The sequence below is a fragment of the Rana temporaria genome, chromosome 5 (genome assembly GCF_905171775.1).
Source record: "Rana temporaria chromosome 5, aRanTem1.1, whole genome shotgun sequence".
Lineage (NCBI taxonomy): Eukaryota > Metazoa > Chordata > Amphibia > Anura > Ranidae > Rana > Rana temporaria.
In genome coordinates this window covers 392608016-392623044 of record NC_053493.1, presented here as the reverse complement: position 1 = coordinate 392623044, position 15029 = coordinate 392608016, and the positions used below count along the sequence as shown (strand labels likewise).

Sequence of the window (15029 nt, the reverse complement as noted above, 5' to 3'; positions counted from 1 at the left end):
TAAAAAGACTGCTGCGCAAATACAGTGCAACATAAAATATTGCAGCAACCGCCAATTTATTCTCTAGGGTCTCTACTAAAAAATGATATAATGTTTGGGGGTTCCAAGTAATTTTCTAGCAAAAAAAATAATTATTTTAACTTGAAGAGCCGTCAGAAAAAGGTTTGATGTTTAAGTGGTTAAACGTTCCTAATTTAGGCTGCATTCACACCTTAGCGCGGCGTTTCGTACCGCGACAAATTGCAGCGTTTTGTACCGCGATTTGCTGCGACAAAACGCGTCGTTTTTTAACCTTGTTTTCGCTGGAGGGGTGATTTACCCATTGTCGGCTATGCCGAACGCCGAAGCCGCCTGAACAAAAGGGTCAGGGACTTGTTTTGAGCTTTAAGCGTACGGCGTGGAGATGTGAACCATCTCCATAGAGAACAATGTTAAATCACCCCTCCAGCGTATTTTAGGCTGCAATAGTGTCGGGCTTCAGGCGTTAAAACGCCTAGGTGTGAATGGAGACTTGCATACAGAAGTTTATTCCTTTGATGTACAAGTCAATGTGACAATGTTTAGACTTAACTTTCCACTGATAAAGAATGTTTTGAAAACTTGGCAGATTGCCCAGACTTGGCAGATTGCCCAGACTTGGCCTTTTGGCTGAGAGCAGACAGGAAATTCTTTGCATACCAAAGCGCAGAGAGAAAATTCTTTTCATGTCAAAGATCGTGAAACCCTGTGTCAAGAATTGCAACGGGAAAAAGATCGCGATAACAATTCTTGACGATTAATCGTGCAGCTCTACTGAGATCCCTTCATTGGTTGCAGGTAAAATACAGAATCACTTTCAAGGCTCTCTGTCTAATGCATAAGTGTGTTCAAGGAAATGCCCCCCAATATCTATGCAAAAAACTAAAAGCTCACAACCCCAAACGCATTCTGCGACCCACCAACCAAAATCTACTTCACATACCCAAAGCCAGATACAAGTCCAAAGGAGAACGAAGATTTGCAGTCCAAGGACCTAGACTTTGGAACGCTCTACCAACCAGCATCCTATTGGAGGTGAACTACTTGGCCTTCAGAAGAAAAATCAAAACCCATCTCTTCTGAGGGCAAAGTTTACTCAGGGAATGGATACTAAGCGCCCAGAGGCGATTCAGTTCGCATGTGTTGCGCTATATAAGTTTTAAGTTTCTCACTCACTGTGTCCTGCTTGGGGCATGGATGTAAACGCTTCATGTGAACGAGGCCTAAAGTGGAAGGATATGCTTCCAATGTGAGGGAAAGCCCCTTAGACAGCTGTCATGGGAACAAGTATTCCCAATCAAACATTTCTCCTCCATTTCTTATCTGGCGACAACCTAAAATTTAGGTTTTACCATTCCCAATTACACTGGTGATCAGAACAATTACAGAGGACGAATTTCTCCAAAAGTGACAGAAAGCAATAAAAACCTGACCTATCCCCTCTATCCAAAAAAAATAAAATAAAAAATTATTTTGCCTTTAGTTATACTTTTAGAGGACTAAAGGGAAAAAAAAAAAAAAACACACATCAGAAAAACCCATTCTTTGATGTTTTTGTATTGACACACAAAAGCAAAGAGAAACAAATAAATAAGGTTCAGTCCCCCAAAGCGTGAACATCATTGACAAATTCTTCCTCGTCGGTGGCCAACTGGTGCTGTTCAGCTGTCCATTCCTCTTCCTCCTCCTCATCATCGCTAAGATCATGGTCATTGAGCTCCTGCTCCAGCTCCCCATCTCCAATATCTGGAATAGGTTCCTCATTGGGGGCAAGGTTTCCATTGTTGTTAGAAAAGGTTGAGCTCTCTTTTGGCTCATCGTCAATATATACTTTCTGATGGCACATTGGGCAGGTATCTTGAATGTACAGCCACTTACGAAGGCAAAGTGCATGAAAATAATGATGACAGGGCGTAACGCGGGCGGACGTGCGGAACTCCTGATAGCAGATAGCGCAGACATCATCTATTTCATTCCCTTCAGAAACATTCACTTCAGGTAGCGAGTTGATCTTCTTGACAGCTGTCCTACGGTTGACAAACGTCTTCCACCCATTCCTTGCTTGAAGGTATATATTGAAGTAGGCATGAAGACACATCATGCAGGCTCGGATTTTGCTTCCCGACTCAAACATCATTGTGTAGGCTCCGTTGCCAAACATGATCACTCCGAAAATAAACTCAATGATACTGCCAGTTGAGCGCACGTAGTAAACGTAGTCGTCCAGCTTCTCCCACACTACACTGTAGTGGCCGTCGATCATAAACAGAGTGTACACAGTCAGAGACACAATCACTTTCATACAAAGTTCGACACAGAAGGCCGTGACAGCAAACAGCCAGGTATTCAGGGCATAACAATGCCACAAGACGCAGCTGAGCAGGATTGGAAGCACAAAAAGAAAGGCCGAAACCAAGAGCACTGGGAAATGCCTACGGAAAGAAGACACGTGGGAGGCACTGAGTGACATTAACACTGGGTCGGTCATTCCATGGATAAAATGTAAGATGGCTGTCAACAAAAGGCACATATTTCGACAGAGGCGTATGAGTCTTTCTTCAGGCTGTAAACCACTCAGGCCAGTTTGCAGGGCCAGTATAAAAAACAAAACGGGAGCTACAAAACCCAGACGTTTGTCCTCTTCTTCAGTAGAGCCAATAAAGGCCAGTATTCCTAGTCCCAGATAATGTGCCATAGATGAGATCACCGCACTCATACCCAACACGGTTAATGTGGAATCGCAACCACTGATGATGAGGGTGCAGACGAGTTCCCAAAAGTCACTCCAAGGTAAAAAGTAAGATGCCTCTCCAGCATTGGCACTTGACACTTTTACCATGTAGACTAAAAATACAGCTTGGGTGGCCAACCTGGTCAGCCAGAACACTCGAAGCACATCAGGAAAATGAATCTTCTTCCAGGCATCTTCAATCATCACTTGTATTCCATAAACCTGGTACATATGTTTGAGCAGGAGCACTGTATACTTTGTGGAATAATAGAACCACTTAAACCTGAGCAACAGGCATACTGTAGTATAAATGGCAAGCACAAGGCCAGAAATAATAACCAAGGTCTCTTGAACATCAGCTGGAAGTTCCAGGACAAGCCCAATACTGGGGACTATAAGATCCACTATGATGAGCTGGGAGTAGGTGGACTGGACCTCCAGTAATGTGACAAAACCAATACCAAATATGAGCTGTAAGACAACTAGCGGCATCCATAGCGATGGGCCGCTGGCAGGAAGGAGTTCCACTTTATAAGCAGAGTTGGAGTTCATGTGCAAAATGGTATAATAATTAACCAACACTGAAGTTGCAGCAATCACAAGGGCCATACTGATGGTGTAAAATTTGAAAAGCGCTCTACGTGATAACACCAGCACAACGATAGATGCCAGGATACCTGCAAAAGGAGAAGAAGAGAGACAGCTATTAGACAAGGATAGCAACCAATATTTTATTCACATCACACAACAATGTTTTCGTTGAGAACAAGCTGAACGGCGGTAAAGTGTTTACTTAAATGCAATATTCAAGGCAACATAAGGATTGGGTTTCAGTATTTTTAGGAGGATCAACTATTGTAGTGTCTGTAGATCACACAAGTATTATTATAGTAACCTTTTGCTAAAAATGCTGAGATATACATACACACACACGCACCAAACGCTTGGACTCACCTTCTCATTCAAAGAGTTTTCTTTATTTTCACGACTATGGAAATTGTAGATTCACACTGAAGGCTTCAAAACTATGAACACATGTGGAATTATACATAACAAAAAAGTGTGAAACAACTGAAAATATATTTCATATTCTAGGTTCTTCAAAGTAGCCACCTTTTGCTTTGATTACTGCTTGGCACACTCTTGGCATTCTCTTGATGAGCTTCAAGAGGTAGTCACCTGGCGCAGCACCCCATCACTCTCCTTCTTGGTCAAATAGCCCTTACACAGCCTGGAGGAGTGTTTGGGGTCATTGTCCTGTTGAAAAATTAATGATGGTCCAACTAAATCGCAAACCGGATGGAATAGCATGCCGCTGCAAGATGCTGTGGTAGCCATGCTGGTTCAGTATGCCTTCAATTTTGAATAAATCCCCAACAGTGTCACCAGCAAAGCACCCCCACACCATCACACCTCCTCCGCCATGCTTCACGGTGGGAACCAGGCATGTCGAGTCCATCCGTTCACCTTTTCTGCGTCGCACAAAGACACGGGGATTGGAAGCAAAGATCTCAAGATTTTGGACTCATCAGACCAAAGCACAGATTTCCACTGGTCCAATGTCCATTCCTTGTGTTCTTTATCCCAAACAAGTCTCTTCTGCTTGTTGCCTTTCTTTAGCAGTGGTTTCCTAGCAGATATTCTACCATGAAGGCCTGATTCACACAGTCTCCTCTTAACAGTTCTAGAGATGTGTCTGCTGCAAAAGGTGGCTACTTTGAAGAACCTAGCATATGAAATATATTTTCAGTTTCACACTTTTTTGTTATGTAAAATTCCACATGTGTTCATTCATAGTTTTGATGCCTTCAGTGTGAAACTCTTTGAATGAGAAGGAGTGTCCAAACTTTGTCTGTACTGAGAAAATAAATTATATATATATATATATATATATATATATATATATATATATATATATATATATATATATATATATATATATATATATATATATATATATATATATATATATATATATTTTGTAAAAAACAATCTGAGACAATCACCACTGCCCCACAATTCAAATGAAAGCAAATTACCATTTTATAACTACAGGCAACTCCTCCACTTCACCTTTCCACTCTGATGAAAAAGGCATATTCTATAAATTTCCAACAAAAGAACGTTATCTCAGCCTTCAGCAAAGAAATTCTCATTTTCCATACACTGCGATAGCAGAAGCAGATTTAAAGTGGTTCTAAATGCCCAAAGTTCTTTTGCCCCAATGCAGATCTGCCTGCATGAGGTTAAAAAAAAAAAAAAAAACCTGTGTCACAGGATCCCCCCATGCCCCCTTAGGCTCCATGTACACGGGACGTTTTTACAACTGCTCCTAAAGGATTAAACTTGACAGATGGTAATCCACATTTAAAACGTCCATTTTACCGTGTTTACATGCCACGTTTAGAAGCGTTTCTAAAAAACACCTATAAACTAAAAGCGCTGAGCCACGCTGTCCTTGTCAATAGATGCAGACAGGGTGGTCCATGAGCAAGCACGAGTACCGCCATAATTTTTTTTTTTTTATGGGGGCATTATCAAAGAGGGGGAGCCAGGATCGCCAGTGGGGGGCCATAGACGATAATCGGAGATGCTCTGAGCAGAACAATTGCACGCAAGTATAACATGCTTTTTTTTTTTTTTTTTATCTAGGAACAAGTTAGCATATAACAGCATACAAATTCAGGTAGTCGATGACTAGACAGAGAGGCAAGCATCAAGAAAATATAAATGGTATTAATAAACCATCAAGAAAATAAAGTAAAGGAGAAAACATGACAATACATGGTGCAATTACGCCGTGATACAGGTCTGTAACCTCCGACCGTTCTTGGACATAATATGGCAGTGCCATCTGTAATCAATATCCAAGAAGTATATCAGCATTGACAGAGGGGGCGGAGACCGGCCCACAGCCAGCACCGCTTCCACCCATGTGCTAGCATGTTCAAAAGGATACGAGGCATCCCGCTGGCAGTAGCACCAGGAGAGGGGGGCCAAATCAACCAACATGCTTGTTTTTTTTAATAAAACCTTACAATCACTTTAACCACTTCCATACCAGGTACTTACGCAGCTTCCCGCCCAAGCCAATTTTCAGCTTTCAGCACTGTCGCACTTTGAATGGCAATTGCGCGGTCATGCTACACTGTACCCAAACAAAATTGGCGTCCTTTTTTCCCCACAAATAGAGCTTTCTTTTGGTGGTATTCGATCACCTCTGCGATTTTTTTTTTTTTGCGCAACAACTAAAAAAAGGCTGAAAATTTGGAAAAAAAAATTACGTTATTTTTTTCTGTTAATTTTTTTGTAAATAAGTTTTCTCTTTCAATTACGGGCACTGATATGGCGGCACTAATGGGCACCGATGAGATGGCACTGATGGACATCGATGAGGTAGTACTGACGGGCACAGATGAGGTGGCACTGATTGGCGGCGCTGGTATGCGGCACTGATGGGCACACATAGGCGGCACTGATGGGCACACATAGGCGGCACTGATGGGCACACATGGGCGGCACTCATGGGCACACATGGGCGGCACTCATGGGCACACATGGGCGGCACTCATGGGCACACATGGGCGGCACTGATGGGCACACATGGGCGGCACTGATGGGCACACATGGGCGGCACTGATGGGCACACATGGGCGGCACTGATGGGCACTCATGGGCGGCACTGATGGGCACTCATGGGCGGCACTGATGGGCACTCATGGGCGGCACTGATGGGCACTCATGGGCGGCACTGATGGATACTTATGGGTGGCACAGATGGGCACTGATAGGTGGGCACTGGGCATGGATGGGCACTGTGGGGTGGCGCTGATGGACACTGGGGTGGCGCTGATGGACACTGGGGTGGCGCTGATGGACACTGGGGTGGCGCTGATGGACACTGGGGTGGCGCTGATGGACACTGGGGTGGCGCTGATGGACACTGGGGTGGCGCTGATGGACACTGGGGTGGCGCTGATGGACACTGGGGTGGCAGCACTGATTTTTGCCAGGTTGCCAGTCAGTGCCCATTTGTGGGCACTGACTGGCATCTTTTTTTCTTCTTTATGATTTTTTTTTTTTTTTAGACTTTTTTTTTTTCCTGTCTTTTTTTTTTTTTTCCCACCCTGGTGCTCCAGTGTGGCGATCTGAGGGGGGGCTGCGCTGATAAACAATCAGCGCTAACCCCCCCTGTCAGGAGAGCCGCCGATCGGCTATCCTCTTCTTGCGTCTGTCAGACGCGAGTGAGGAAGAGCCATCGGCGGCTCTTCCTGTTTACATCGTGATCAGCCGTGGTTGGACACGGCTGATCACGTGGTAAAGAGTCTCCGCCGGAGGCTCTTTACCGAGATCGGAGATGCAGGGTGTCAGACTGACACCCCGCATCACCGATCGCCGCGATGCGCGCCCCCACGGGCGCGCGCGGCATGAAATCCTGCAGGACGTTCTAGAACGTCCTGTCAGGATTTCATAACCACTTCCCGGACGTAAATCGGCCATAGGCCGGGCGGGAAGTGGTTAAATAACAAAACAGGTTCTTAAAGTTTCATAAACCAGGAATGATGTAACAAAGAAAATGAAGCAACGAAAATAACACTTCAGTCAAGCGTGTCCTACAAAGGAATATTTCTCATACCAACAACCAGAAAAACTACAATGCTCCATGTTATTATCCAAAATGTTTTAAAAGAGCAAAGTGACTACACCACCCATTTACTCATCATTTCATTAAAGTGGAAATTTAGTCAGAAAATGAAGTCCTGCTAGATCACTTCAGGCTGGCCCCTTATATAATTTTTTAACAGCCATATTATTCTCCAGGGCCTCTAATAAAATTATATATATATATATATATATATATATATATATATATATATATATATATATATATATATATATATATATATATATATATATATATATATATATATATATATATATATATATATATATATATACATATATATACACATACATACATACATATATATATACATACACACACACACTTGGGGGTTCCAAGTAATTTTCTAGCTAAAAATACCGATGTTTACGTGTAAACAAAGTGCCAGAAAAAGGCCTGATTAAACAGAGTCCACTTTGAAAGAACAATGGGCCAGATCCACGTACAGCGGGCTTAACTTAAATGTTCCTATTTAAGTTACACCGCCGCAAAATTTCTACCTAAGTGCCCGATCCACAAAGCACTTACCTAGAAATTTGCAGCTGTGCAACTTAAATCTGTCCGGCGCAAGGCGTGCCCAATCTAATGGGGCGAGTCCCATTTAAATTAGGCGCGCTCCCGAACCGGACGTACTGCGCATGCTCCCGATGTGCTTTGCGCCAAGTTACGTTGCGCCGAGTTTTGAGAATCGCGACGGAAGTAAAAAAAAAAAAAAAATAAAAAAAAAGAAGTAGCGGCGGGAAAAAAAAAAAAAAGTTAAAAAAAAAATTTGACAGCGACGCGGGAAAGAAGGGTATACTTTTACATGGTGTACTAAGTTTACACTTTGTAAAAGCAGCCCTAATTTTGCGACGGCAAACTAACACTTACGGAAAAAAAAACGAAGGGAAAAAGCTTCGTGGATCTCGGTAAGTGCTAATTTGCATACCCGACACGGAATTTCGACGAGAAATGCCCCCAGCGGCGGCCGAGGTACTGCATCCTAAGATCCGACAGTGTAAAACTATTACACCTGCCGGATCTTAGGAATATCTATGCGTAACTGATTCTATGAGTCAGCCGCATAGATAGAAACAAGGATACGACGGCGTATCCGTAGATACGCCTGCGTATCCCTTTTGTGGACCTGGCCCAATGTGTGTTACACAATGCTCTAGTATTGCTCTGTGCAGAGTAAACTCGCCCCGGCAGCTCTGACACAGATAAAAATATATATGCTAAATGTCGAGGTACAAAGGTTAATGTGATTAGTAAAAAGGCAATATGTAGCATGATGAAAGCACTCTTCAGTTCTTCTCCCTTCAGCTTTCACACCCAGGGGGACAGAGTGTACGCCAAGCCAGAACGTTTTGTTCTTGGTATTGGACAGAGAAATGACTGGTTAGGAACCGGTCAGATTTTTACAGTTTCCTAGATCTGTCGTAGGGCTCATTCACACCAGTGAGTATTCAGTAGCACTTCCCGACGCAGGAACAAAGCAATTTCCTTTATGTCCGAAGGTTTTAATTCACACTAATGTGCTGGTCATGGCGGACATGTTGCATTTGCAAAGCATAGAAAGTTAGCATAAAAGTTAAAAAAAAAAATAACAAAAAAATAAAACACATTGCAATACGCAGTATACGTTGTGTGCACAACAAGCACTCTGTTTTGCCAGACAGCAAATTAAAAACTCTCCAACCATAATGCCCGGATCACACGATAAGAATATTGGACGATGGGTCATCCATGTTTTAGTTTTTTTGCAGCCCATGAACCAGTAAGGAAGACTGGAGCCCCCCGGAGAGCCATTGCAGCGCTCTGCTGGAGGGCGTTGTTTCCGGTTAAGTCTTTCATAATGCGCTAATATGCGTTGCTCTTAAAGTGGAGTTCCACCCAAAAATTTGGAATCCTCTCCCCCTCCGGTGTCACATTTGTCACCTTTCACAGGGGAGGGGGAGGGAGCAGATATCTGTGTAATCCAGGTATTTGCTCCCACTTCCGGGCAGATCACTGTGGTGACCTACGCCACGTCCATCGCCTCCCCCGCTGTCTTCTGGGAGACATACAGGTCCCAGAAGACAGCAGGGACCAGTGGGATTGCGCATGCGCAGTAGGGAACCAGGAAGTGAAGTCGCAAGGCTTCACTTCCTGATTCCCATACCAAAGATGGCGGCGGCAGCACCAAAGAGCCAACGGACAGATCGGCTTCAGGACCTGACATCGCGGGCTCCCAGGACAGGTAAGTGTCCATGTATTAAAAAGTCAGCAGCTGCAGTATTTGTAGCTGCTGACTTAATTTATTTTTCGGCGGAACTCCGCTTTAACTTGCAGGGAGAATATTTTGGCTTTTTTGCGGTTTACTATCACTTTAATGAGGACAACAGTCCGGTCCCTTGCTGATTCTGACATCTTCTGTATGCCGGTTTTCAGCCAGCTCCAATGGCTGGCAGGGCATGACGTCACTCCTGCGCATGCATCAGGCTGGCCAGTGTAAGTTGAGCTCCGCATGCGCAGGACCGTTTACATGCCAAAGGACGCTGCAAACTAGCAGGTGAGTATTTAATTGTAGAGGAGACGTTGCATGTTTCCTTGGCAATTAGAAACCTGCCTGCTCGCAGAAAACAGCAGAACTTTAATTTCACACTAGAGCTGCACGATTCTGGCTAAAATGAGAATCACAATTTTTTTCCTTAGAGGATAGATCACAATTCTCTCACGATTCACATGGCGTAACATCATCTTTCACATAAAAAAAATAATAATTAAGTGAGCTAACTTTACTGTTTCTTTTATTCATTGAAGTGTATTTTTTCCCAAAACAATTGCATTTCAAAGACCGCTGGGCAGATACAGTGTGACATAAAATATTGCAGCAATTGCCATTTTATTCCCTAGGGTCTCTGCTAAAATATATATAATGTTTGGGGGTTTCACGTTATTTTTTAGCAAAGAATATTGATTTTAGCTTAACCACTTCCCGACCGCCGCATGTAGATATACGTCGGCAGAATGGCACGTACAGGCACATTGGCGTACCTGTACGTCCCTGCCTAGACGTGGGTCCGATCAGAACCCCCCCCCCCCGCTACGCGATCGCTCCCCGGAGCTGAAGAACGGGGAGAGCCGTATGTAAACACAGCTAAACAGCCGTTTTTAGACACTGGTTTCTAGCGGTCAAGTTAAATTGTTCAGGAGCGGTTGAACAACGAAGGAAGCGTTAGTTACAATGTTTCCTGTTAAGAACTTGGCAGACTGCCCGGATCTTTTCTTTTGACAGCTGAGTGAGCAGATAAAGTCTCTCTATTTGTTATATAAAAGAATCGGCAAACTCTGCATTGGAGATCGCCAGGGGGATTGAATCGAGATCACGATTTTAACAATTGCGCAGCTCTAGTTCACACTTGGGCGAATCCGATGTCGGTTTCCCTGCATCCAATTTGCAATGACAGGAGAATGTGATTGGCTCTCTATGGAGCTTCACACAGCTCCGGGGCGGCCACGGTCTGCCTTTGGAAATGGTCGTGTGCGTCTGACTCCAAATCAGGTGTGAACTTTGGCAGAAATTTTGACCCAATTTGCACCTGAATCAGTGTTCAGGGACGCACCGGACCCCCTGCTGTGAGCCGTAGCATGTGTGAACCCGAATCTGCAGAATTTGAGTCGCAGAATCTGAGACCCAAAATCTCCAAACCCAAAAGCAGCCAAGGAACAAGTCATATCAGAAACAGGTCAGAAGTGGTCCAGGTTTCTTCCACGCCTTTGTTTCTCATTTCTGGTCAATAATTCAAAGAATGAAACCAGTTAGCCAGGCAGATAGCATTTGCAGACAAACTGCTCCGCCATATTCCCTGTGCTAGTTACAAATATATAAAAAAAAGAAATAAAAAACATACACATTATAAAATTATATATATATATACACCCCATGAATTAATATTTCATTTTCTTACTGAGGCCTAGCTTCATGACCAGTCAAGACCCAGAAGGGCTGAGCCAAGGTGTCGGGGGGAGTCGGTCTAATAAAGGAAACTGCCAGCATGGTGGGACGTCTGCTCCAAGGCAGGACTTTTAAAAATAGTAAAAGCTGAGTACAGACACAATCTATATGTAACAGCCACATACACCAAGGACATCCATAGGTCTGAGGACCTTTCACACTTGCGTGACGTGAAAGTAGCATGATTTAGTGCAGGGACTACATGGAAGTGGCACAGATATGACTGGTATTGGAAATCATGGGGTACGACTTGTCATGTGACTTTGTGAACTCTGTGCTCACCTTGTAATACATTTATGTATACTGAGGGGAAATATATTGCTCTCACCAAGTAGTTTAGGTGGATCTCAGGAGGGGACACAATGCATTGGAATATTCAGGGACACATACAGAATTGGTACGCAGCACAGTGCTGGAAGGACCCCCTGCAATGCATTATAGTGTGACAAGGACATCTATACAGGATTTTTGTACCCAGCAAAGGTAGGGGGATGGGGCACGGGACAGTGACTGGAGATAACACATCCCCCCCTTTATCGGGTTCTGTAGTCCTGGGAACCCCAGAACTGATATACACACTGAGGGGCGGGTGGGGGGTTGGCTGTATTGATATACACACCGGAGGGGGGGCGCTGTATTGATATACACAGCGAGAAGGTGGGGGGGTGTATTGGGATATACACAGCGAGGGGGGGGGCGCTGTATTGATATACACAGCGAGAAGGTGGGGGGGTGTATTGGAGAGAGGGGGGGTGTACTGAGACATACACAGCGGGGGGGGGGGGGTGTATCGGAATATACACAGCGAGAGAGGGGGGGTGTATCGAGACATACACAGCGAGGGGGGCGCTGTATTGATATACACAGCGAGGGGGGCGCTGTATTGATATACACAGCGAGGGGGGCGCTGTATTGATATACACAGCGAGGGGGGCGCTGTATTGATATACACAGCGAGGGGGGGGGGTGTATTGGGATATACACAGCGAGGGGGGGGGGGGTGTATTGGGATATACACAGCGAGGGGGGGGGGGGGTGTATTGGGATATACACAGCGAGGGGGGGGGGGGGTGTATTGGGATATACACAGCGAGGGGGGGGGGGTGTATTGGGATATACACAGCGAGAGGGGGGGGGGGGTGTATTGGGATATACACAGCGAGGGGGGGGGGGTGTATTGGGATATACACAGCGAGGGGGGGGGGTGTATTGGGATATACACAGCGAGAGGGGGGGGGTGTATTGGGATATATATATACAGTGACACAGCCCTGTATACAGGGTATATATATACAGTGACACAGCCCTGTATACAGGGTATATATATACAGTGACACAGCCCTGTATACAGGGTATATATATAGTGACACAGCCCTGTATACAGGGTATATATATAGTGACACAGCCCTGTATACAGGGTATATATATAGTGACACAGCCCTGTATACAGGGTATATATATAGTGACACAGCCCTGTATACAGGGTATATATACAGTGACACAGCCCTGTATACAGGGTATATATACAGTGACACAGCCCTGTATACAGGGTATATATACAGTGACACAGCCCTGTATACAGGGTATATATACAGTGACACAGCCCTGTATACAGGGTATATATACAGTGACAGCCCTGTATACAGGGTATATATATATATACAGTGACACAGCCCTGTATACAGGGTATATACCTCCTCCAGCAGTGTACGTAGCACAGCACACAGGGTGTATCTCTTACCCAGCAATGTGAGGAGGAGCTGGGCCAGCACGGCCAGGTACCCGGCAGAGGCATCATGGGCCGAGTTTAATATGGCGTCAATGATGAAGACAGGAGGGACCCGCAGGGCCACATCCAGCACGGCCCGCACCCGCTGAGGGGCCGCCATGGGGGTCTCCGGGGTGAGGTGAGGGAACCCCCCGTCTTCCCCGGGGCTACTGTCCTCCGGTGTCCTCTTCCGCCCGCACCGAGTCCATGTCCGCCAACCGCACCTGCTGCGGCCAGGAACTCCGTCACCGCCCGCCCGATACCTCCTCTGACATCACCGGCATGGCGGACCGGAGACCCCTCCCACTGCGCATGCCTACAGGATTTCCGATCTTTCTTTTTTTTTTTTTCTTCACTGAGCTTTATTGTACCATGAACAAGAGGTAGGGCATAGTCATAGAGGGTGAGAGGAAGCTGGGCGGAAGGTTACGGATCCCTCTGCAGGCTGGATAGGACAGTACACATACATGAGTATTAGTGGTGCAGAGTGTAATCTGAAAGTCCAGCTAAACTACTAATAAAGAAAGAAAAATACTTGCCTGCTCTAAGGGTACCATTAGTCTCCATTGTGAAAGAGGTCTGTCCCCAGAAAACCGACGTCCTTGGAATAATCTTCTTGCAATCTGTGCGTTACTCACTCCTGACCCCTGAAATGTGTGTGTTACTTACCTCTGACCCCTGAAATTTGTGTGTTACTCACTCCTGACCCCTACAATCTGTGCGTTACTCACTCCTGATCCCTACAATCTGTGCTTTACTCACCCCTGACCCCTACAATCTGTGCTTTACTCACCTCTGACCCCTGAAATTTGTGCGTTACTCACTCCTGACCCCTACAATCTGTGCGTTACTCACCCCTGAAATTTGTGCGTTACTCACTCCTGACCCCTACAATCTGTGCTTTACTCACCCCTGACCCCTGAAATGTGTGCGTTACTCACTCCTGACCCCTACAATCTGTGCGTTACTCACCTCTGACCCCTGACATTTGTGTGTTACTCACTCCTGACCCCTACAATCTGTGTGTTACTCACCCCTGACCCCTGAAATGTGTGCGTTACTCACTCCTGACCCTTGCAATCTGTGCGTTACTCACCTCTGACCCCTGAAATGTATGCATTACTCACTCCTGGCCCCTACAATCTGTGCGTTACTCACCCCTGACCCCTGAAATTTGTGCGTTACTCACCCCTGACCCCTGCAATCTTTGTGTTACTCACCCCTGAAATTTGTGCGTTACTCCCTCCTGACCCCTATAATCTGTGCTTTACTCACCCCTGACCCCTGAAATCTGTCAGTTACTCACCCCTGACCTCTGAAATTTGTGCGTTACTCACTCCTGACCTCTGAAATTTGTGCGTTACTCACTCCTGACCTCTGAAATTTGTGCATTACTCACTCCTGACCTCTGAAATGTGTGCGTTACTCACCCCTGACCCCTGAAATGTGAGTGAGTGAATAACTTATATAGCGCTACAAATGCGAACTGAATCGCCACAAGGCGCTTGGCATCCCTTTTTCCTTCTATTTAGCCTTCAGAAAAGATGGGTCTTGAGTTTTTTCCTGAAGGCCTGGTGATTTTCTTCCATTCGTAAATGACATGGTAATGAGTTCCACAGTCGAGGTCCTTGGACTGCAAATCTTCGTTCTCCTTTGCTCTTGGGGATTTGTAGTAGATTTTGGTTGGCTGATCGGAGAACGCGATTGGGGTTGTGGAATTTTATTTTCCCACATAGATATTGGGGGCGATGCCTTGTGCACACTTGTGCAACAGGCAGAGGGCCTTGAATGTGATTCGGTTCTTGACGGGCAGCCAGTGGAGGGACCTCAGGGAGGGGGAAATTGATTC

General features: G+C 45.4%; 1 protein-coding gene across 1 annotated transcript; it reads right to left on the bottom strand.

Annotated features, from left to right (window-relative positions):
• Positions 1-1559: 1559 nt before the first annotated feature.
• RNF139 (ring finger protein 139) lies at positions 1560-13494 on the bottom strand. The gene is made up of 2 exons (XM_040354938.1): positions 13154-13494; positions 1560-3426 (listed from the first exon to the last, which is right to left on the bottom strand). The coding sequence occupies exons 1-2, from the start codon at positions 13299-13301 to the stop codon at positions 1616-1618; spliced, it is 1959 nt and encodes a 652-aa protein (XP_040210872.1). The 5' UTR covers positions 13302-13494; the 3' UTR covers positions 1560-1615.
• Positions 13495-15029: the final 1535 nt, after the last annotated feature.

Coding starts and splice junctions, on each gene's coding strand:
- RNF139 (XM_040354938.1), bottom strand. CDS start 13,301: ATGGCGGCCCCTCAGCGGGTGCGGGCCGTGCTGGATGTGGCCCTGCGG. Junction 3,427..13,153: donor GCTCCTCCTCACATTGCTGG/GTAAGAGATACA, acceptor CTCCTTTTGCAG/GTATCCTGGCATCTATCGTT.